This window comes from Lygodium microphyllum, chromosome 18, assembly GCF_053477565.2.
Source record: "Lygodium microphyllum isolate KBCC chromosome 18, Lygodium_microphyllum_v1.1.10, whole genome shotgun sequence".
NCBI lineage: Eukaryota > Viridiplantae > Streptophyta > Polypodiopsida > Schizaeales > Lygodiaceae > Lygodium > Lygodium microphyllum.
This window is the reverse complement of record NC_141152.1, coordinates 66,652,724-66,678,029: the sequence shown is the minus strand read 5'-3', so window position 1 is coordinate 66,678,029 and position 25,306 is coordinate 66,652,724. Positions and strand designations below refer to the sequence as shown.

The window sequence follows — 25,306 nt, the reverse complement described above, 5'->3', positions numbered from 1 at the left end:
GTAGTACTGAAGCCTCCAGTTAGGGCCAGGGTTTCTACTCCCAAAAGCTTGCTCACATGAATAAATCACCTGCTCCCACAAAACAAATGTTTAACAAACCTAAACATTACCTCCGGTTTTCATGGCAGTAATTGGAATTCACAAGTAGGAAGTAGCAATGCAGGTGGCAAGTCCAGGCAGCAATGAAATGAACTCATCCACACAAAATGACCCATTCCCTTGGCATGTGAGACATGAAGCCCTCCTGTGACCTAATATCAGTCGCAGAATAAAGACATTTACAAATAGACAAACAATTATTACAGCAACCAAAACTTTGCAGGAACCGTTGAGGCTCATGAATTTTATCTGCTGTAGAGGCTACTAATCACTGTCAAGCTGTGTTTTTGCTTCCAGACAGATTCTACAAGGGGTTTAACCCACAATGCCAAAAATGGCTTAAGAACTTTCCGTATAAATGCCTTCACAACTTGTACACTGAGTAAATTTGTTCTAACAGCCCAGTAGGCATTAGAATCAAATTATGAACATGCTATGCCAACTTCTGGTCAAGGAATTCAACCCTAATAATTCAGCTTCCCACAGGTTGAGGGGCACCCTTCGCTTTTGCAGCTGCAGTGGTGGCTGCAGCAGCTGCTGCTGCTGCTGCCGCTGCCGCCGCCGCTGCTCCAGCTGCAGCAGGCGAGGCAGCGGGTGGGCTTGGAGGAGGGGAAGGTGCTGGATTCATTTGAGCTGCAGCAGTAGTGAGAAGTTGCACATCCTTGGCTTTCGCTAGTAGCTCCTTGATCTGGACACCAGTAAGAGTTTCATGCTCCAAAAGTGCCTTAGCCAACACGTCCAGTTCCTTTTGATGCTTTGTCAATATCTGTTTCGCATTGTCATATGCTTGCTGCAAAAGTTCCCTTACTTCCTTCTCCACAAGAAGCCGTGTCTCGGTGCTCATACTGTTACCATCATTCATGTAGTCATGGGCAACTAAACCAACTGCTTTGCTCATGCCAAACTTAGTCACCATCAGTCGGGCTAGTTCAGTGGCAGACTTAAAATCGTGAGATGCCCCAGAGGTCACTTCCTCTTCTCCGAAAATCAGTTCCTCAGCAACACGACCCCCCATAGAAACATCTAGTCGTGCCAGCATCTGTCTACGTGAAAGGCTTTCCTGATCTTTGTCTGGCAGCTGTGCTACCATGCCCAGGGACATTCCACGAGGAACAATTGTAGCTTTGTGCACCGGTAATGCCCCATCTGTGTGAATTGCAACGAGGGCATGTCCTCCCTCGTGGTATGCTGTCAGTCGCCTGGATTCTTCTGATATAACTGCAGACTTCCGTTCACTCCCCATCATGATTTTGTCCTTTGCAAATTCTAACTCAGACATTCCCACTGATTTGGCCCCATCCATGGCTGCTTTGAGTGCAGCCACATTTATAAGATTGGCAAGGTCAGCTCCAGAAAACCCTGGTGTTCCTCGAGCAATAATTGTCAGGTCTACATCATCAGATTTCAAGACCTTCAAACACCACAAACCTATGTTTTAGAAAATGGTCCAATTGTAATGTTTGAACATATCTACCTACCTCAACCAAAAGATATCATGAACAGACCAATTCTTTTTAAAAAGAACAGCTATAATCCTCTTTGGAGAGATTCTGACATGAAAGATTTTACTATCAAAATTATCCTGCACTTAAGCTGGACTTTTGTTTCTAGACATGTAACTTAAAAAGTATCTTGAAGCATCTTACCTTTGACATATGGAATTCTAAGATCTGACGGCGGCCTTCCACATCTGGATTTGGAACGACAACGTGACGATCGAAGCGCCCTGGGCGCACTAGTGCTTTATCCAGTGACTCTGGGAAGTTTGTTGCAGCAATAACAATTATCCCTTCATTTTGCTTAAAACCGTCCAGCTCTACCAGAAGCTGATTCAAAGTCATTCTTACATACTGTTGGTCCTTGGGATTCCGACTACCACCAATTGCATCTATCTCATCCATGAACACAATACAAGGAGACCTCTTCTTCGCAGCTGCAAAAAGATCGCGAACACGCCTTGCCCCAACTCCAACAAACATCTCCTCAAACTCGCTACCGCTGCAATAGAAGAAAGGAACTCCAGCTTCACCTGCAATAGCTCGAGCTAGCATAGTTTTCCCAGTACCAGGTGGCCCAACAAGAAGAACTCCCTTGGGTAATTTTCCACCAAGCCGAGTGAAACGCTGCACACAATATGGAAGTAAGTCCTGGAGTAAACAAAAAAGCAGCACGTCAAACTAGAACTCAGAGCTACACTGCGGAATACCTTTGGGTCCCTCAAATAGCAAACAATCTCTTCAAGTTCTGCTTTAGCTTCATCAACACCCTTCACATCACTAAACTTAGTGCTTGACTCTAAGCTTGGCTGCACTTCCTCGTTCAAGCCCAACCCTGACATGGTGAAATCAAATAAGCGAAGCACTCTGTTACATAAGAACACCAAAATGTTAAAAGAATATCTTACCTTTTCCCAAACCTCTGTCCTCGAATAGGGCCCCTAGTCCTGATATCAAAAGAAATGCCAACGCCAATGTCCTCAAAGTACGCCAGAACTGTTGCTTGAAACCACCCTCGGCAGTAACAATGTGGATAGGAGCACTGGCACTTCCTAGAGCACCTTCTTTCGGTGCAACACCCATGCTTCCTAACATAGGATGCGCACCTGTAAATGTAGCTGCAGAACTGTGTTGATTCTGCTCTCCAGCACGTGTTTTAACCCCTGCAAATGCTCATCTAAAAATGTAAGCATCATGGAGTGTCTACATGGAAACTGAATAGCAAATATGCAGAAACACTGGAGACCAATTGCCACTGGTAAACACACTTGCCAAACCAGCAACTTACTGACCATGTACTAAGCTCAACATTTGTGAATATAGACACTTCTTTTAAAGTTTGACTACTAACGATGCCACCTCATAACAAACAGTACAAGGATGAAATAGTCCCATTTTGAGATTGATTGAAAGCATGCCACCAAGATTACACACCTTGCTGCAGGGTTGCAAGCAACTCGCTTTCATCAAGTTTATCTGTCTTCACTAATGCTTTCACATATTCTGCTAAAACACCAGGTTTATACCACTGATATGGCTGACTTCTCTCGTACCAACGTATCACATACTCAGGATCTGTTTTGTTATACTCTTTCAATAATGCTGCTTCGGCATCATCCACATTCTGCTTCATCTTTTTGGCCCAGTTACCGATGTATCCCGAAAGACACCGTTTTTGGTTATCCAAGCATGCAATCCCTGCAGCAAAAACATACAGCAAAGCCGTATAAGAATTAAGCCTACAAATATTGCATAGCCACAAGCACATCAGTAAATATCAGAACTCGCATCTTGGCTCCAGTTTAGGCACAGACAATGACAAATATATGAATCTTTCGCTTGACAATCTATCGCATCTCAAGGAATGGCCAGATCAGCATTCACACACAATGCTTCAAGTATACTTAAAATCAATCTCCTGAATGATTCACAATGTATGCATTCTAATCAAATAATCTAAGCCTGTCCAACTAGAAACCTAGAACGATGTCCCTACTCTATTCAAGATACTATAAACCAGTAATGACCTTACCATATATCTCTTATATCTACACAAAAAAGATGGCTGCTTTACTTGCCAGAACTGAACAAAAATCAGGGAGCAATTGAATGAATCCTCCACCCAATCATGAATACTGCTACAAAACTACTGTAAATCCTTATAACCCATACTCGTGGAGTATAAGGTCAAGTTCATTTTCCTAGGGGCATTTCACCAAAACCCTACCTAGTAGCACCAATGTTCTAATCCCCATACATGCTTGGGATAAACATCCTGAAAACACATATCATAGCCCTTTGTCTTGCTACATTGATAACAACTTTCAAGTTAAAACACACACACACACACACACACACACACACACACACACACAGAATATAACAGGACAAAAAAGAGACGAGAGAGACCCATTCAGAAGTTCCCTAAAAGGAACAAGGTTGTTTATTGAAGTCGACATCTACCACAATGTCTCCTCTGCACTTTAAAGCTCTTAGCCTCATTTGTGCACATTTTGGGCATCTCCAACAGTAGGCTTTAAACCTGAACATATTACTAGAAATTGTAGCCATTGCTAGTCCATAAGTCATATTGAGGGCAGTCTTAGAGAAGGCACCAAGGATGACAGCTCAATCAAGGAGTGTAAGCCCTAATTCATTTGCCTTGAAGTCCTACATTTCCAAAGTAAAGACCGCCTTAGTCCTAAAGAAAGTTGAAAGATCTCAAGTTTCTGGTTCGAGTTCCCATGTATTCTACTAGCCTTGCATAGCAAATCATCTTCATGTTAAACTGAAAGATCTGTAGTTTCTGGTCTAAGTTCCCAAGTATTCTACGAGCCTTACATAGCAAATCATCATCACCTTCGTGTTACACTTGCAGTAGGATAACCTAATTTCAATGCATCATAGCACACTAGTGATGTGGTATGTCCCACATCCTATATTGTACTCTTTCCTAATACAAGATTGAATAAATCTGTCAAAGCCCTAGCTAGTGCAAGAATTTGGTCACCACCAAACCAAACCAACAGTCAAGACCCCAGCAATCCAGCTAAATCCTAAGGCACACTTTCTAATGCTAAACCTCTAAATTTGATGGCTGAATTATATTAGATAGCCATGAAGTAAAACATATTTCACATTTTGCCTTAGAGAGAAGAAGTGATAATTCATCAGCAGCAAAAAAAAAATGGTGATTTTCTAACACCCACTAATGATCTGAAAGAAGCGTAGTGTGAATCATACCTCTGGCACTGACATCTGTAACAAGCTGACCCGTGAATGATGGAGAGTAGAGTTCATTGCCTGAACATGATGCTCTCCATGCAATCGAATGATTTGCCAACCTGCCACACTGAACCCCAAATAAAACATGAAAAACTGAACTTAGAAGCTATAAAACTGCTGTAATTCAACTGAGAATTTTAGAAATGTAATTGGACTCTAGCTAGTACATCCATTAGGAGCAAAGAAATGTGTATCCAGAACTAAAATTCATGCCTTGCATACCTTTTTAGTAATAACATGTCGCCACGCCATTCCTTAAAGAAAGAGGATCAGCTATCTTATACAGAACCACAACGGCCACAAATGGTGAACAGTAATAGCATTCTGCAACAAATCACATAAGAGGCTTCAACAAACTGAATCTACCGGATTCTTAAGACATTGCAGAACATTTCTTTTAAAAATGAAACTTTAGATCAAAAGCTGTCATTACAAAAAGCAGTCTCAGCGTTCCATTGTTACCACAAAGGATAGAATTCAGTATCAACACTCTCAAGGCACGGCCAAAATTTTTAAAGTCTCCTTTCACTGCCGAAGCCTCCTCCCTTGCCCAAAAATCCACATAAGAGGCTTCAACAAACTGAATATACGGGATGCTAAGACATTCAAGAACTTTTTTAAAGACTCCTTTCACTGCCAATGCCTCCTCCCTCCCCCAGAAATCCATATAAGAGGCTTCAAGAAATGGAATACACAAGATTCTAAGACATGGAGGAACCTTTTAGTGAAAAATAAAACTTTCAATCAAACGCTGTCATTACAAAATGCCATCTCAGAGCTCCATTGTTATCACAAAGGATCGCAATTGATATCAACACTCCAAAGGGTGCAGCCAAATTTTTTTACGACTCTTTTCACTGCCAATGCCTCCTCCCTTCCCCTTTGCTGCCATCTCACCCTGCTCCCTTTACCACCCTTGCTCACTTGTAATACCAACTCCACTGCCACATCCCATATTCCTATCCAAAGCCTCCTTCATTCCCGTTGCTGTCCTCCTCCTCCTTGCCCTCTCCCGCCACGACTGCCATCCCTTTTCCACCACCAACAATCCACTGCACTTTTCCATCTCCATCCTCTCACACGCCCACCACCCCAACCCTCATCTTGTTAGCAACGTGTGCTACTTGCAAAGCACGTGCTTATGCTAATGCATAACTCAGTTCTCATTGGCATGTTACTAAGCACTTCTATTTGAAAATTCTCTAGTCAATTGAGAAAGAAAGGTTTTACAACATCCCTATACATGAGTCAATTCATATTTGCAGTTGGCATCAACCTTTCAATAGGCATGGGACCTTTCTTTGATAACTAATCATTGTTTCAAAGCAAGATTTCAAAGACATCCCATATGTAAGCTGCCTCATATTCACAACTAGCATCAACCTTTCAATCGGCATAGGACCTTTCTTCAAAGACTAATCATTGATTCAAAACTTTGACAATGTTGTCAAAAAGTGTTTTTCTTTAAATAATGATTGTTGGGCTATAACATATATAAATGCAGCCTCTCACTCTTCAGTTCAGCTTGATGAAGCCCTCCATTGCTAGTTATGCTTCCTTCAGCAAGTACATGTGGCAGTATCTTGTACTCCTTTGATCTCAAAGAAAGTGGCACCTTATGGAAGTGCAAGGGACTTTTAACTATATGCTCCTTCAATCTATAGGGTTGCAAAATAGATGACTTTCAGAACAACCTTTCAATTGCCCAAGTTCTTGTGTTGCTAATTATGCTTTCTTATGCATGTTGTGGCAATGTGCCTTTCATTTCTTTGGAACGAGGATGAACATCATACACAGGTTCAGTTCGGATTGTATATGCTCCCTAATTGCTGATGTTGCTTCTTGTGCAAGTGCATCCACCTTAAAAATCTTTGTGCTACTTAAATATCCAAGTTTGCACACAAATATACTTCAATATGACCTTTAAATCGCATACAAAGATCAAGGAAAACAAGGAAAATATGGCATATGAAACCCACCTTTCGAAACAATCTAAAGGGCAGTAATCATAAACAACTTACACACATGAAATAAATCAGCAAATAAAAAAAGGACTCGTTGAACAAGAAAGCCAGAATGCTCTTGCATGGTAGACGACACACAATAGGTCCCAAAGAGGGTGGCGCCCCTTTCGGTATTTCTTTATTATTATTAAAAGTTTGCATAAATCACAAGTGACTTACTATCACAAACCATCACTTTCTTGATACCAGTGAAACTTATCTCCGGCATGGTGTCCTCAATTGCTTTCACTAACCTTGAGCAAATACATGACAAATCTCTCCGGCATGGTGTCGAATGACCTACAAAAGTGACATTGAAGGTGCAAAGCTGGTCCACACTATTGCATGCTACAAATGATGTATAAAACATGCAATGCTATCAGTTCCAAACTGATTTGATCTCCTCTACAAAGCTTCAACCTTGTTCATGTATTAATGCCAATGCTTTGTCCTCAACTTTGCACACCAATATGCTGTCAAACTAAGTAAATTCAGACCTGTACTTCAGATCTGCATTGCTACCACAACAATCTAGCATTCAATTCCTGCCCAAAAACAAAGGGCAATTATTATGATCCCTACAACATGCATTCCATTAGGCACTATTTTGCATTTCCCTAACTCTCCCATGCATTTCTTATGATAGAATGGTTGTATTTCAGCGATTTCAGGTGGCACAACTGATCCACACATACTCCATGACCTCAACTTCAATCTTCACCTCCAATCAATTGTAAAGCGTTCAATAATGCGCACAAACACTTCACCTTGCTAAACCATGTTTCCTCTTACAAATGGAGGGATTCCTCACAACGAAACTATAATAAAATCATATTCTTTGCATCAAAGTAGTCCAAAAAAAGCACAAAACGAGAGATCTTAGAGGAGAAGAGAGAATCTCAACCCGCAGGCTGTAATAATCTAATTCATATTTGGATCAAAAACTACAACATACCTTGCTATAAATGGAGTTAGAAAGCTGCTTGGCTACTATCTGAACTCTATATGCATTGTCAACTCATGTTCCATAGCTGAAAACTGCAACTTCTGTGGCAAAGAAGAAAAGAATAGCCATCTCCAAACTTGTGTTTTTCAAATGAGAGAGAGAATGATCCCAAATAGCCAAGATCAACTTTCTAAATGGGCAATTAGCTACTCCTTAATCTAATCTCATTTTTTATGTAGGGCTAATCAATGACTCGGTTATTAATCATAAGTGAACTGCTCATTGAACCAAACTTAAGCTTAGGGCTTGCTTGATAACTTAAGTGAGTTGCTTCCTAGGCGAAACTTTCGACAAATCCTTAAACCTAAGGTACTAACTCTCAATTAGTGAAAGTTTTGTGCAAATTAGTCAACTCGTGAGTATTTAGTTTTTGCCTATTAATTTGTGGGCTCCCTCCCTCTTAGTCATTTACCACTTGCAATCTTTCAAAGCAAGTCCTGTTGGAGAGAAGGAGCAAGTGCCTATGCCCACACAACCTGTGACTCACTATTGTACATGATTGTCTCATGTTTGATACACAAATCCCTTTTCTCAAGCATATCTCAGAGTTCTCTATTTTACAATATTCTTCTCTCTTACAATATTCCTCTTGAAACTTGCCTTTCTCCTCTGATAGGGTAATAAAACCTAAGCACGCACTTAATTACAATAATTAAAAACTGAACATAAACTGAAATGCACGCATTAACTTAATAATCTTGGACAATGGACACCAGGTTGGCCCCAAAACTAGCACCCCTTTCAGTCTAACTTTGATTGCTAATGAATAGTATACAAGTTGAGATTCCACAATCTCCTTCGCTAATCCAAAAGCCCCTTGCTTTCCACAATCTCCTTCGTTGATCCAAAAGCCCCTTGCTATGTATATAATCAGCAAGCAATTTAGGCCCATTGCCCCTTGATTTTCACCCAAGACTTGCACAAATGGAACCACCAACTTGCCAAATGCTGACTCAATTTACAATGAATGGGCTGGCATTTGAATTTGCTGACAATTACACAAATTTCAAGTGTTGAATTCAGTGTACGATGCATTCTCCTATTGGCATGGGTCCCAAGGCTGTCAAACCTAATTTCTGCAAAAATTTAGAGTTTACAGTAGAAACCCTCCTATTGTCCACCAAATATGGCTGAAAATGTTGAGATCTTTTGAGAAATTACTGGAGAAGGTGAGAGACAGCCAAGATGAGTCCTTTCTCACACGGCCATGCTCGCCTCAGCCTTATTCTGATGCGAGCAGCCCTCCTGCTCACTCTAGAATGCTAAAAACACAGCCTTGTGTCGCGCTGAAGCCTCCTCTTCAAGTAGGTTCACCCATGGTCAATCCTTCAATGCTTTGATACCATGTCAAAGTGAAGTAGTGCAGAAGTGAATAAGCCAAACAAAGAGTAAACAGAAAGAGAAGAGAGAGAGAGAGAGAGAGAGAAAGAGACAGTGAAACATTGAAAATATGTAATGAAGAATGCTGTATAAGGATACAGAAATAAACATAGGTGTGGAGAGAATGTCTCTGTATGTCTCCACCTCAAAGATCTCACTTTTCATGAACCTCAAGGGCAATCTCCATGGTCTGTAGCTTGAAAATTGGGAGCACAATTGACAAAGATTGCAAAAAACGAGGCCAATAAATAGACCAGCAAAAATAGCTAAAGATAATAAGTTGGTTGCTAACTAGTTTGCAAAACTGACCAACCAGTTGTCCAACTTTTAGCCTGCTCTCTTCTGATACGTGGCAGTTGCTATGTGGCACTCTTGCTATACCAATCGCTCCCTGGTGTACCCGCTGTATCTAGCATAACAGTTTGGCTAATAAGTCTCAATGGTGACAATAGGGACTAGCATTAATTAATTAATACTAATCTAAGGGTCAATAGAGATTGAGGACCACTCTAGGTTGCAAACCTAGTCAATTTAATTATGGATGGGCACATTCAATTTTGGGCAGGGTCAAAAGGGCTGAAATTAATTTTCGGGATAATTTAATTTTGAAAATAAATTAAATGATTGGATAATGCTAAAAAATGGGTTTAGAAGGTTGCCACTTGGCAAAAATGCCTATGCAAACTTAGAAAACGTTTTTGGGAGCCAAGTCTCAACCATTTAGTTGGTTTACAGGTTGGAAGAAAGAGAGAGGAAGTTGTTGGTTCATTTTCTGATCAAAGAATAACAATTTATTGCTGAAGAAAGCCATACGGAAGCCTCAACAAGTAGGGGACAGAAGAGAGACAGCTTCCAAGGGCTGGCAACAACATTGCTAATCAAGTGATAACATTTTGGATGTGTTTGGCAATAGGTGGCTACATTAAAAGCAAGTAGGAAGATTTGCTTAAGCTACGGTCGGTTTTTGCTATTAGAGAAGGAAGAATGTTGAGTTTTGAGCCTTCAAGTGCAAGTTTTACCTTTTCATCGCCTCTGGCAAGTGGAGGAGAAGTGGGACGAGCGGTAAAGAGCCCTAGTAGGATGCATTTTCACAGTCAAAGGGGACTACTTTGTGTGTTTTGTGCAAGCATTATCTGTGAAGATGTCTTCTGAGGCCGAGACTGAGTTTCAAGCGATCATGGACCAGAAGATCCCCGTCTTACCGGCCCTTCCTTCAGATCAAAAGCTCGATGATGAGAACTCGTATCTGGCAAATCATGATGCTTGCCATATTAGAGTCCTATGATTTGGCGAAGTTTGTTATGGAGACTATTCACCATCCTTCTTCACAAGAAGAGTCTCGACTCTCTTCCAGTGAGATAAGGTGGAGTTGGCAAACACTCACACACATTGGGATAAACTCAATGCTCGCATGTGCTCATTTTTATTTCTCTCATGTACTACAATTGTTATCTCTCATATTGAGCATTTGATGATGGCCCAAGAGATCTGATTGGACCTTGTTGATCTGATATACAATTGTATGACCGTCATGAAGCAAGTTTCTTTGGAAGTGCAAATGAGAACCGTGAGTGTCAACAAGTCATCTTCCATGCATGAGCATATAAACAAGCTGAGGCAACTTCAAATGCACATACAAAATGCAAGGAAGGTGATTGTAACCAACCTTCCTTCCATGGATGGGTGATAAAACCTTGATTACAACTTAATTACAACAAAGAACAATTAATGCAAATCTGAAAATACAAATTTACCAACTGATCTTGGACAATGCACATCCGATTGGCCCCAAAATTGGTCCCCCCTTTCGGTATTCTTTAGCTTTATGAAAGAAGAAGTTGATTTACAAGGAGATTCTTCCAATCCCTTTCAGTATTCCAACTCCCCTTGCTATTCAAAATCACCAGCAAGTCTTTAATCCGATTTGCCCCTTGATCCGAGCAATCAATTGGCCTTCACCAGCTTTAATAGAGATGGAAAATGCCCCAAATTCAATTATTTGCTGGTCTCTCCACTTGAATAGGCTACAAAAAGCTTCAGCCCTATTGAATCCAAGTCTTGGAGCTTTCAATTTCTGGCGCACTTCCTGAGGCTGCTGCTAAACCCTAATTTCTGTTGCAAATTAAGGTTTACAACAGAAATTTTTGCAATTTCTCAGCCTCCAAGGGTCTAAATGCTAAGATCTTCAGAGCAAGGCTATGAAATGGCTGGGAGATGAGAGGGAAAACTATAGAGAGAAAATTCAAAGTTTTGTCGCGAAGAATGATTGAAAATCAGTCAAATGCACCTACTATCCTGCCACAATAACTTTAGATGCAAAGAACTGAAGAAAAGCAGTCATTTACTGTTATTGCCCTGTCTCGACAACCTGTAGATGCTGTCTTCTGCTGTTGGTTGGTCTTCTCCTACCCTTGGCAGTCTCAAAAGGCCCTCCAATGGCTGCAAATCAGACCGGCGGCCTCCTCCATCCTCTTTTACAAGCTGAATTTATAAAAATGCCTCTCTCCAACCTCTAAAGACGTTTTCCAATCTTACATGGGCATTTTTGACAAGTGACAGCCTTCCAAAATGATTTTTCTAGCATTTTTCATAATTAAATATTAATTTTCAGTCTTTAAATACTGAAAATCAATCTAATAATTATTTCGATGCCCTAAAAAATAATCTAACTAGCCAATAATTAAATTGGCTAGACAACTTCCATTCCCGAGTGTCTCTGTGCCATCTTTAACCATCAGATTGACATTAGGTACCATTAAACGCCACTTCTCTAGTGTCACCAACTAACACTTATGGCCGAATGAATGACCTAGACCAACAGCCGGCACCAAATACCACCAAGTACCTGTGCGGCATAACTTATAGCAACTTTTGCCTTTGGCATCCTATGATTTCCTCGGGTCCTAGACTCGTAAATTTACTTTAATCCTAGTTGCACCTCACATGTGCAACATTTACTTAATCATGTGATTAAGAATTAATGCACATGTTAAGTAAGGTTTTAAAAATACATATCCTCATGACAACCCTCCCTCTTGAAATCCTTGCAATCGTCCTCGATTGCACTGTCAAATGCATCAAAAGCAAAGTACTACACTAGAATTTCCATAGGGCATCATAGTCAACACAATTTGTTGTTCAATCATTCCTACGTCCAACATATGCTGAAAATTACCAACCAACATAACATAGCATAAGACTCACAAAGAATCTCAAAAACATTGCCAGATTATCATGTGGCATGTCCATTTCTCATGAGCTCAACTCATCTGGCAAAACCAACCCATGGCATAGCATAACCAAGCATAAACCATGGCTAAAACATCAATGGCATCACAACATATGTTGTTGTCCATAGAACTAGATGTAAACCATTGAAAAATGAGCATAATTTGATCATAAACTAATCACCTGCTGATCTGAGAACTGTTCACAAACTACTGTAAATGTAAATCCAAACTTCTCACAAACTCATTGCGCAAACAGACCAACAATCAGTGCAAAAACTGATGCACAACTAATTCAAAAATTGACCATAAACAGTTCTCAAGCTGATCAAAAACTGAGATGAAACTTATCAGAATTTTTGTCTCAAAATCGAGGAAAATTCATGCTAAATTGATCATAAGCTGATGTAAAAGTATAATTCCAATGCTCGGGTGAAACTCATACTCATCTACATACATCTCACAATGACTAGTACATTGAGTAGTGATCTCATGGCAAACATACTGCCAGCGCAATACCTTGGATGCATGCTAAATACATCCGAGATCCACTACATATGAGAACTGTCTATAACTGGAGAAGGGGAAGTACTACCTCCCCTTGAGCATCATGCAATACTCCGAATCCTTGCTCTGCTAAACCTGATGGAACCCGAACTAAAGTCGGCTCTAACTGAAAGGCATCTAGGTAAAGCTGCAACAACTAAGGATGGTCTACCAAGTTATCCTCTTCCATCCATTTGGCATCCATTGGTGAATAATTTTGAAATTTCACCAAGTATCTCCTCGAAACTTTACCTTTGACTCTTCTTCCCTTACGTGCCAAAATCTGCTCAAGTACCAAAATCTCATCTACCTCCTTAACCTCAGGCTGAATTTCAGCAGATATATCCTCAAGCACATCACCATGAAAAGGCCTTAACAAATTGACATGAAAGGCATTCTATATCCGCCAATGTGGAGGCAATTTCAGCCAATATGCCACATTGCTGATCATCTCCAACACCTAGAAGGGCCCATAGTATCTCATACTTGACTTCGGATACAATCTTTCTCTTCCTTTCATCTTTTTCAGCCTTGCCTTTTCAAAACGTAGCAATACATAATCACCCCCTGCAAACTGCAAAGCACGTCTATGGCAATCAACTACCCTCTTTTGCTTTTCTTGTGATCTTTGAAGTGCATATTTTATCTTTGCATAGGCTGCATCCAAGTTTTCCACATAATGATCAGCCTCAAAGATCTTATCCTTAGTTTGTAGAATAGGTCAGGATTCAGAGGTATTGATGCCACGGCCAAGGCAGTGGAGCATTTCTTTTATTGGCCAACTTTGAGGCTTGATGTAGAACAGTTTGTTAAGATATGCATCGTATGCTAGAAGGTAAAGCATGATAGGAAAAAGATATCGGGTTTATTGCGGCCCTTGCCGATTCTAGATAGGCCTTGGTAGAGCATTGCAATGGACTTTATTTTTTAGCTTCCTAAGACACCTACATGGAATGATGGGATATGGACTATCATTTGCAAGTTTAACAAACAAGCCCATTTCATTTCGGTGAGGAAGAAAATAAAGGTTGATCATATGGCATGATTGTTTTTGCAGCACATCTTTAAGTATCATGGTATGCTAGAGTTGATCATTAGTGATCGAGACCCTCGGATAACCAGTTTATTTTGGAAGGGCTTGTTTGAGAATATGGATACCACGCTGAAATTCTCATTATCCTTTCATCCGTAGACAAATAGACAGTCTGAGGAAGCAAATTTCACAGTGTTAGATCTTTTGAGGTACTATGTTTCAGACCACAAGGCACAGTGGGAATAGTATTTTCCCTTGGTTGAGTTTGCTTGCAACAACACAGTGGATAGTTCCACGGGCAAAGCTCCTTTTGTGGTGGTTGAGGGTGAGAGTACCACACGAAGGAACATGACTTTCAAAGATAACTCTAGGCCTTAGCTGCTTTGTGACACATAGTCGTCCATGAATCATCAGAAATCCATCTCTTAGCATAAAGTGTCCATGCCTTTAGCCATTGCAAATCTGATCATAAACATTAGCAAAGTCCGAATCAACAACATATTGCTCTTTCATGGCATCCAACTCAGTGTGATAAACCATGCTGACAGCTAAAATTTGTGGCTTACATGACAATGCATCAATCACAACATTCTTTTTACCATCAATATGTACAATCTGAAAATGAAACATAAAGAGAAAATTTGCACATCTCATATGCTTCTCTAACAACTTTGTCTACATTAGAAAGTACTTCAAAGTTTGAAGGTCTATCTGCACTATAAAATCAATCCCCAACAAATAATGTTTCTACGTAGACAATGCATGAATTACAGCCAAGAGCTCTTTCTCATAGACCTGCAAATTCTTTTCTGCACCATGGAGAATTCGGCTCTCATAAGCCACAACTCGGCCGTCTTGTGCAAGAACAGCCCCAATGCTGTTACCACATGCATCACATTGAGCTATGAATGACTTCCTTAGATCGGGCAACACAAGCACAGGATCTGGAGTCATTTTTTTCTTCAACTTTTCAAATGCTGAAATTTCCATTGCTGTCCATCTAAATGGCATATCCTTCTTTTGCAAAGCATGCAATGGTGATGCAATTTCAACAAACTCGCGTACATATTTCCTGTAGTAAGAACATAAACCCAAGAAGCTATGAATCTTATACACATTCCTCAAAGGTGGCCATGATTGTATTGCTTCAACCTTTGCAGGGTCCATGCGAATAGAATTCACTTTTCTTGACATTGATAACCAACCTATGGTCACAGTTCATTGAACAAAATATCCAAGTGTCTTCTATGCTTTGCCTCATTCTTTGAATAGACAATCATGCCATCAAAGAAAGTGCCCACAAATCCTCTATGTGGCTTGAAGATACTCGAAATAAAAGCCCTCATGCCTTTAAATGCGCTCGAGTATAAACACACCCTTAGCACTTGTACTTACACATATATATCTATCTAAAAACCTAAAGTGGTACACTCGTCATTTTACCAAAAATCGTGCACTCTCTACTCTGCTCTCTCTCACTCTCTCTATCTCTCTGCGCCTAAGGAACAACGACTATCTCGATCTTCGTACCTAACATGCCACTACAAACTGATATTAGAGCTGCGGTTGAGGCATTTGTACCTCTCGGAGTTTGAGTAGGACAGGCAAGCGGGTCGTGAGGCAACTAGAGGAAGTTGTAGCCTAAATCAGGCGGCACTTTGTCACACGCAACAGGTCATGAGCTATAGAAGACTCCAGTGTGGAGAGTGTGCGCATAGCCCCCAACGTGGAGAGTGTGCGATAGGGCCAGGCTCCAGCGAGGGGAGTATGCGATGAAACCAGCGAGGCATCGGGCGAGCAACAAGGACAGGGTGCCAAGCTCACACGCTAACAAGCTGCACAACGGAATCGCTGATGGGCCTCCACAAGCGACGCAACAGCAAGTACCAGGTGATGACGTGCACGGCAAGTAGATTGACCCATCATTCAACTTTTTTTTCTTTCAAATTTTTTTTTCTTGAAGTTTCCTACCGAGGGTTCACGTGTGGAGACACAACGCAAATTTTCGTGCAATTCAAGCCTAGAAATTTGAGGCTTTTTCCGAATTTGGAGGGACAATCTAACCCAGAAATTGCAAAGTCAGTGCACGTTTTCCCGAGAATTTTTGGGCTTTTTCACATTTCAGTGAAATTCTTTTAATTTCACTAAAATTAGTGCACACTTGACTTGAAAATTTTGGGGATTTGTCCAGATTTGGTGCGCGCAAGATGCAACAGTGATATCTATCTCAGAAATTGCAAGAATTTGTGACATTTTGCCTCCGACATTTGGGGCTTTTCATGTACATGTACAAATTGGGCTGAAATTTACCCAATTTCTCGACATTGATGCACATTGAACCCCGTGCAATTTGGGGCTTTTGCAATTTGGGTAAAATTTGTGCACCGTTTCGTCCTTCTATGTACATGCAGGGTCAATTCCATGTAATTTGGACATCCAACACTTGGAAAATTTGAGGGTTATGCTGAAATTGCTCTATCTTGGCAAAATTGGCATATTCTATGCATGACAGAGAAAATGCAAACGTGTGGTTGATGCTTTGAGCACAAAAATTTTGGGGCTTTTGACTTTGCATGTCAAATTTTATGCTTGTGGGTACATGTACACCAGAAATTGCAGCTAAAATTTGAGATTTTTCATGTAATGTGATGTATATGCCCTTGGAACAGCTGTAATCAATTGTGGAATGCTGTATTACATGGTTTGGTGCTTCTGAAAATTTAATTACAGATCTGAAATCTGTGCTTCTACGTGGTCATTTATTGCTGGTTGGTACTTGTTTGTACCTTGGTCACTTGGATGATAAATTGGGCTTGCATTTGCTGATTTTTTTGTCACATTTGGGCTGAAAATCATGGCTAGCAGTAATCTCACGCACATAAAGAAGCTTGAAGGAGCACATAACTTTGCAATTTGGCAAAAATAGTGCTACAATATCCTGTTGCAAAAGAAGTAGGCAAAGCCAATTAAAACCAAAGGAGCAAAGCCCGCGGACATGGAACAAGAAGATTGGGATGAGTTAAATGAGCTTGCACGCTCAACCATAGAGTTATCGATTTCTGATGCCTTGATGTTTAACATTGAAGGTTTGGATTCTGCATATGCTATATAGACTTAACTAGAAGAACTATATGCACAGTAGAGTGCCGCAAGCAAAGTGTATTGGTTGAAAAAGCTTATGGATTTGCATATGAAAGAGGGTACATCAATGTCTACTCACTTGAGTGAGTTTAACTCTATTTTCAGCCAGCTGGTTGCCTTAAAGTTCTTGATTGATGAAGAATTTAAGGTTACGTTCTTGCTTTGCACTCTTCCAGAGAGTTGGGATACATTCAGGACTGCTATAAGCAATTCAAATGCAATTCTTTTGTATTCCGATGTAGAGTGCTCTACTCATGGAAGAAATGAATCGGCAGAACAATGCATCCAGTAAGTCTTCTAGTGCTTTGGATACCAAGGACAGACCATAGCAAAAAGGCAAATATGATAGCAAGGAACGAAGTAAATCACGTGGCAAAGATGTTGAATGCCATCATCATGGCAAGAAGGGTCACTTTAAACGTGACTGCTACAAATGGAAGAAAGAATAAGGAAAAGGCATGAAGACAGATGATAGCAAAGAAGAGAAGAAAGAGGGTCAACCCAAGAAGAGCAATGTCAAAATTGAAAAGGTGAATGTAGTTACTCATGACAGTGAGGACAGTGGGAATGACATACTTTTAGTCTCTTCACACTTTGGTGCACATGCTTTACTTGCAGATATAGATGAGGACATGCATACCTAGATTCTCGATTCAAGTGCTTCCTTTCATGTCACCCCTCATCGAGAGTGGTTCTCTACCTATACAAGGGGTCGACATGGTGTTGTCCATCTTGGAGACAACTATGCAAGTGACATTGCAGGTGTTGGCAATGTGCAATTGCAATTTCAGCATGGCTCTGTCTTCACAATTCAACATGTACAGCATGTACCTTAGCTCAAGAAAAGCTTGATTAGCACAACGCAACTAGATGATGATGGTTTTCATACCACCTTTGGTGATGGAAAATTGAAGATCTGTAAGGGATCTAGAGTGATTGCCAGAGGTTGTAAAAGTGATACTTTATATCCTCTCAATGTATCTAGTGTGAGTGATCATGTTGTTGCCGTGACCGAGCAGCCAAGCGTTTCTTTGTGGCATGGCCGATTGGGAACAGGAATGAAAGTGCTTTCTCGTTTGGGTTACTTATCTTGTCTTCGTTATGTTGATTTTGAGCATTGTGGTCATTGTATTTATGATAAACATGCACAGACGTCTCACAAAAAGTCTCTTTTACTAAAATCTTCTCCTCTAGAGTTAGTACATTCAGATGTATGTCAGATGCCAGGATTATCTTTAGGGGGGAAAAAAAATAGTCACCTTTGTCGATGATGCTACGCGGAAGGTATGGGTTTATCCTATTCGTAGCAAGGATGAAGTGTTTGACAAGTTCAAAAATTCTTGGCATCGGTTGAAAATCAAACTAATAAGACACTCAAGTGTCTTTACTCTGATAATGGTGGGGAATATATGTCCAAGGCCTTTCAGGCATTTTGTGACACCAAAGGGATAAAGAGGGAGCTCATAATCCACCCCAAAATGAAGTTGCAGAGCGTATAAATCGGACCATACAAGATAAGGTCTGTACGATGCTGTCTCATGCTGCATTATCCATGGTTTTTGGGCAGAGGCTGTTATGACACCGTACACTTAATTAATCGATCCACCAAACAGGTCTTTTGGGGGGGGGAGGGAGGGAAGGGAGTTCTCCAAGAAGCGTAGTCAAGCAAGCCACCTTCATATGCTCACCTGAAAGTGTTTGATTGCAAGACTTTTGTGCACATTCGTAAAGAAAAACATAACAAACTTGAGCTAAAGTCTTGTAAATGCATTTTCCTAGGATATGGTGATGAGAGTGAAATGGGGTATAAACTGTGGGATCCTGAGAAAAGGAAAGTAATATGCAGCAATGATGTTATCTTTCGGGAAGATCGCATACATAAACAGCCTGAAAAGACTGAGGACGTCCATAGGGTTGTATTCTGGGAAGAAATACCCTTTGGACAGCAAAATGTGTCCGCTGTACAGCAGCAAATACTTGCTCTAAATGAACCTATAAATGAAAAAAATAATGCTGAAAATGATCAACCAGCTATTGCCCATGATAATGAGTCATTGCATGTGCAGGAATGGCCAGGACAGCAAGCTGTTAATGCTGACTTGCAAGTTGAAATGCTAGGACAGCAAGCTGAAAATGCTCAACCACCAGCAAACAATGATCATTGGGTTAGGAGATCGTCTAGGGCTACTAGACAACCTGATAGATTCATTCCTAGTGCAAATAATGTAGCTGATTATGTCATGTTGACAAACAGTGATGAACCATCTTGCTTCAAGGAAGCAGTGGACAGATAGGACAGCAAGAAATGGTATAAAGCCATGTTGTCAAAAATGAAATCTCTTGAGAAAAATGGCACTTGGGACTTGGTGCAATTGCCTAAATGACAGAAAACACTTCCATGCAAATGGGTTTACAAGATGAAGGTCACTTCTAGTTTCTCGCTAAAATACAAGCAAGATTGATTGCGAAGGGATATAAGCAGAAACATGGAGTTGACTTTGATGAGATCTTCTTCCCTGTAGCCAAGATGACTACATTGAGAACCATTTTGGGCTTGGTTGCAACTGAAGATATGGAGCTCATACAGATGGATGTAAAGACTGCATTCTTATATTGTGATCTGCATAAAGACATATATATGCAGCAGCCTGAAGGATTTGTGGCAAAAGGGAAAGAGAAGATGGTATGTAAACTCAAAAGGAGTTTGTATGGGCTAAAACAAGCACCAAGAAAAAGGTATCATAAGTTTGATACATTAATGCAATCTCAAGGTTTCCATAGAAGTCAACAGCATCAGATGATAAGACACACTCATACTCATCCTCACTGATGAGGTTACCATCATCATCAAATGATGGCTCCCTATGTGGCAATTGTGTAGGCAAGGGAGGAATGTCATCATGAGGCACACGATGTGAGCTACTAGAGCCCCACCTTACATTGCTCCTCGTATATCCCCAAGATAGAGAGGGATGATTGTGAGAGGGCAACAAATGAGACATGTAGATGCCTACTATATATTCATATAATGCAATGGATCTTGATGGAGGCTTTCTACATGCATTGATACAATCACCCAATGCAAATCTTATAGCTTCAATTGACATCCAAGTCCATTATGAGCTATTTTGTTTAACAAAGAGCAATCTATTCCTAGTCTAAGCTCACATGAGGGGTTAATGGACGGTTTGGCTTAAAGGCATTTTCGGTGCAACATTCACATACTTCGAGTGTCTTCTTTGAGAACCCTTTTTCATTGATGTATGTACCATGGTGGCACACGTTTCTAGCAAATCATTGCTATGGAACAAGCTAATGATTCCTATGGACTTGTTATCCCCATTATTATATAGTTTACTATGTTAACCACCCAAGATCTAAGAGAAGGTGTTAACAATGTATATTTCATGGGTGTTTGGGAATTGATTAGGCTCTAAATTGGGTGTCTTATGGGCAATCGAACAATCCCTCCTGGGGCTAGCTCATTTCTATCAAGTCTCTCAAACTCATTCCTCTCAAGTCTCTCCTAGTGCCAATATATACTCCACTCCATTAAGTATCAAATAACATCCATCTAGAGAGAGGGAGTCTAGAGGTGCTGCTGGTCACTACACAAGACATTCACTTGTGTGGTTTGCACAATATATCTCTCCTACAGAGTTATGGATTCCATTGCCTATAGCCCCGTCATTCGTTGTTTGAGTCCTTGTGTGATTTGAAATGTTCTTCTCTGTTCTTTCGGTTCTTGCAATCTACTATAGTATTGTCTCTCACTTCCATTGTTGCCCCTATTCTGACAAGACAAAGCACTCCAATCTCTCTTTCCCTTTAAACAAAACAATAATGCATCTATGTAGAAATTAAAGGCTTTGTCCCTTTTCTAATTGGGAAGTTCATGCTTAACCCTTTGTGAAACCGGTCTATGACTCACATAAAGTGATAATTCCTTCAATTAACACCAGGTCTTTATACACACACACACACGCATACACATAAGCAGAGACCTCACTCCCTTGCTCAACACCAGATTGGCCCCGAAGACCAGCGCCCCTCTTGGTATTTCTTTATCAATTAAAAGATAAAAAATTACAAAAATAATAATGTTTCAAATTACATAACCTATGAACACTTGGTTTTCATCTCTTCCGAGTAAATCCCAGCTTTGATGGAATCAGCCCATCATGCAAAGCATTTCCTCTGAAAATATAGAGAGAGTTTATCAGAGGGAGCAAGCTCTATCTCCGTACTTGAGTCAGAGATGTAAAAGGACTCTCCATGGCTGATTTTCTTACAGCAATCTGCCCTCAACTCCTCAAAACTTCATTCTCCCATCTGCCCCTTATGCCTATTACGTTTTTTTTAATGCTCTCCCTTTCTCTCTTTTGGAAATTTGTGCCACATGGCATACATGAAACAATTTTTACATTTAAACCTTCTGGTCTAAAATTCTCCATGATCGGTGCAAAATTTGACCTCGACACAGACTAGAGAATTAATCCTCACACAAAAACAAAGATAATGACGTAAATAGATTCTGGATCCAAAAATAGTAACTCCCAAAATTTTAAATTTTAGGGATGGTGACCCTTACATTCCTCAAGTTATTCTAAGCAACTTTTATCATTGTGACCACATCAAAAAGGGTAATGTGGCTCAATTACGATGACTTTTATTCCGTAAGCATTCTCACATGTGTCTGTCTTGACCAGGCTCATTGTCATGCACCATCTCCAGTGGCTAAGCACACAATCCCAAACCACTGCATTCTATTCTTTAGTGCCCGTTCAATATGGAACCGGTCCCAAGGCTCAAACAAACCATTAGTCCAATTTGCCTCAATGGCTGTCTCTTCTGGCTATGCAAAGATCCCAGCTTATTCCAAGAGAACTCTGGGGATAAGAAGCAACAACAATAAAAGAAAAGAAAAATAAAATATTTATATAAGTAAATAAGAAAAGCAACTATAAAAAGTATCACCACTTGGTGACACTTTGGTAGCGCCTTAAGTGAAGTAATACATCAAAGCTTCGTTCATTTTATACCAAATACAATTTCAGAAAGTTAGAAGTAAGTTTATCATCTCAAAAGGGCAATCCCATGTGGATGCAACCAAACAAGTTGCATTTGGAACCCATTGCTCTTGTATGTGGTAGCTAAAGCATCATTCACATTTTGTAAATAAGTATCGAGCAAAGTGCACATACCTATGATCCTAGATCCAAGAGTTGTATGATGCTTTAGTTGCCAAATACTACAGCAAGAGAATGCCCCGTCAGGTGTTGAACAAACCCCCAACCTTACTTGGGCTTCACTTGGTTAGATAAATAGGAAGCTTTGATGTATTTCTGTACTCAAAGCTTTAGCCAAGGGTTAAACATGAAACTTTTAACTGAAAAAGAAATGAAGATTCTTAGTTTTATGTGAAGACATAATCGATCCATCCTCTTTGTCTCAAGGAGTGAATTCTTTAAGGAGACTGAGTGCTTTATTCAGTCGAGCAATACTTTGCCCGATGTGAGGATTGTTAGGAGAGAAAGCCATATTTTCTATGACAGAGCACCAAACACTCGACCACTGCAGCAAGCTGATCCAAAATGCAACGTAAATTCTCTGGCCCATATTTTTTGTGAAAGGTGCTCGTTCAGAGACAATCCTGTCTAGTAGCGAGGTTCATAGAGGGATGGATCAAGCTTTTAGACCTAAACGATGAAATAACCCAAGTATCACTAGCAAAGCAAGGCGGGCGAAATCCAGTTAGTTCAGGTGCTCATTGAAGAAGACCCCGTGACTTGATTTGAGGAAGCTGCGACTCGGTTATAAAGCGAATACAAAAGGGTCGAGTCACTCTCCGTGGCTCTCGATACACTTTCCAAAAGAGAGCTTTATCACTATGCTCTGCTCTTCTTCCACGACAATCTTGTGCTGTGCATCCTGTGCATGTCTGATGTCTGACAAATAGCAGAGCATTTAGGTGGAAAACCACCAAACTGCATAGGGAACAGGAAAATCTTCACAGAGCCATTATTCCAACTGACCCACTGGTAGGGCGGCGATGTCAGCAGAGCTGGCAGTGACTACGAATAGTAACCCAATCAAGAGACTTCCAAGTCAACAGACAAGAACAGGGAAACGAGACGATGAGACTATACCTTCTCTTGAACCTGCAGGATTTCGCTCGTCCGAATTGTTAATCCTTCTCCGTTCCCCTCCTCCGAATATGTTTTCTTCTGCGTACACGCACAGAGGTGGGAGAAAGAGACAGAGGTAATGAACGAGATATTACCATAAATATTTTCCGCCTGTCTTCTTTCGTCTTTGGCCAGATTTTTCGGACGATCCCTTGAAACATTTTGGCATGCCATGGGCCATCACGATGAGTACCCTAAGCGATTCTTAGAGCCGAGTCGCTCCCGGGTGAGCATGGGCAATATAATAGCAAAGAAAGACAATTTCCTTGTAGGTCGCACCATCGTTAGGATAGGAGATACTAAGGAAATACTAGAATTGAAAATTAAGAGAAACAATGCTTGAGAGGAGATATTGGGAGCTCTAGGAATCGAAAATTAAGAGAAAAACCAATCTCATGAGGTATAGCCAACGCACAACGTGGAAAAAGTAGTTATGCACATCCAATAGAAAATGCTAGATGTCATCCGCCTTGCTAGTATCGTGTTAGCATCCCCTTTTGGGCCAGTGTTAGCCAAGGAAAGGAAGGTTTATATTGACCCCACTAACCTTAAAGGTACTTGGTGCAACCAAAGGGGGGGGGGGGGGGGGGGGGGAGGATGGTGCGCACAGAGGGGGGCGTTCCACTCCCCCTCCTAACTTTGGGTGTGACATGCACTTAGAAGGGAACACACAAACACTAACAAACAATGGTAAGCAAGGTTTTCGCTCACATTAAATTTTGAAATTCATTCACAAGCACTAGAAGCAATGTCAATTATTATATATTTTATGTTGGGAATATTGAACTCTCATATGCAAAAAGTATGTAAAACATGGGAAAGACCAACATTCAGCTATTAAATGAGGCCATCAAGTACAAACTTCACCCCTTTTGGATAAAGTTTACTAAAGATGCTTCTTTTCCACAAAAAATGGAATTTATGACTAAAAGATGTGTTGGGAATAAAGGGCCGCCATGCCCACACCCACACTGGGTGTGAATGTTCCTTTATAGGACATTATACAATGTACAATATACCTATCTAAAAACGAAATAAGTGGTACACATTCTAATACCCACAAATGACTATGTTTGTATCTCTCTCTCTTGACCTGCATCTCCATTGATACACCTTTGAAGCTCCGTTAGAGATCTGTCTTCTACAAACTAGTATCTGAGCATGGTTCTTGGTGAAAGAGCTTCTAACATTTTGACTCAGTAGCAGTCAAGCCTGCAAATCCAACTCTTGGCAGCCATATCTCATTCTTGGAGATTTGTCTTGATCTCTCCTTTCTTGCCACTCATTAGGGAAGCACTGAGGCTTCATTAGGGCATTTTTTGAGCCAATCTTGAGCTCATTTTGAAGAGCATTTGAGCACACACAATAGAGTAGCTTGTTGCATACCTCTCACCATTGGAGATTGGCAACTCTATGCTCAATGCCTTGCTTCAAGACTTCTTGAGGAGATTATTGGTGGTCTATTAGAGCTCTAAATGTAGCATTGGTACCCTACAGGCCAGCAGTGCAGCATCATGTTGTTTGCGCCTATTTGTAGGCTCTTCTTCTTGGCTTCTTGACAACCATACACAGGCTGTAGTTGCTCTTTTTGGGCTTTGAAAACCCATTGGCATTGGCTTGGACATTGGGTACACACTCCTAACACTAATATCAAGCCTTGGCATTGGTGTTTAGAGTCCTCCAATTACAGACAGTGGTTGTAATACACAGGTAACCCCTGTTTTGAATTGACATTGATCAATGATTATACCTATTGGATACCAACACATGCTTATATGATGCAAACACATTGGGAGATGATGGTCTAAGGTGCTTTTAGCCTAATTTAGCCAAGGATTTTACTTAGTTCACATCAAGTTTTGGCTATTGTAATAGTAGTTGAATGCACTTGCTAGAGGTTTA

The 25,306-nt window shown here is 40.6% G+C and overlaps 1 protein-coding gene across 3 annotated transcripts; it reads right to left on the bottom strand.

The window, feature by feature from the left end:
• Window positions 1-315: 315 nt before the first annotated feature.
• On the bottom strand, window positions 316-23,630 carry LOC148020981 (ATP-dependent zinc metalloprotease FTSH 5, mitochondrial-like). Of its 3 annotated transcripts, XM_087698814.1 has the most exons (9): window positions 23,366-23,630; window positions 7,839-7,930; window positions 5,103-5,204; window positions 4,839-4,947; window positions 3,030-3,293; window positions 2,504-2,758; window positions 2,306-2,430; window positions 1,746-2,222; window positions 316-1,510 (listed from the first exon to the last, which is right to left on the bottom strand). In XM_087698814.1, exons 3-9 carry the CDS (start codon window positions 5,130-5,132, stop codon window positions 572-574), a joined length of 2,199 nt encoding a protein of 732 aa, XP_087554940.1. In that variant the 5' UTR covers window positions 5,133-5,204; window positions 7,839-7,930; window positions 23,366-23,630; the 3' UTR covers window positions 316-571. The 3 variants fall into 3 exon arrangements, with proteins under 3 accessions (XP_087554940.1, XP_087554939.1, XP_087554941.1); XM_087698813.1 differs by lacking the exon at window positions 7,839-7,930; XM_087698815.1 differs by lacking the exon at window positions 7,839-7,930 and having other exon boundaries at window positions 23,500-23,521.
• Between the last annotated feature and the right edge of the window lie 1,676 nt (window positions 23,631-25,306).

Excerpts from the sequence above, each read along its gene's own strand:
- LOC148020981 (XM_087698814.1), bottom strand. The coding sequence starts at position 5,132 with ATGGCGTGGCGACATGTTATTACTAAAAAG. Across the intron at positions 2,759-3,029 it reads GCTTGCAACCCTGCAGCAAG|GGGTTAAAACACGTGCTGGA; the intron begins GTGTGTAATCTT and ends GAGCATTTGCAG. Across the intron at positions 2,223-2,305 it reads GCTATTTGAGGGACCCAAAG|CGTTTCACTCGGCTTGGTGG; the intron begins GTATTCCGCAGT and ends TATTGTGTGCAG.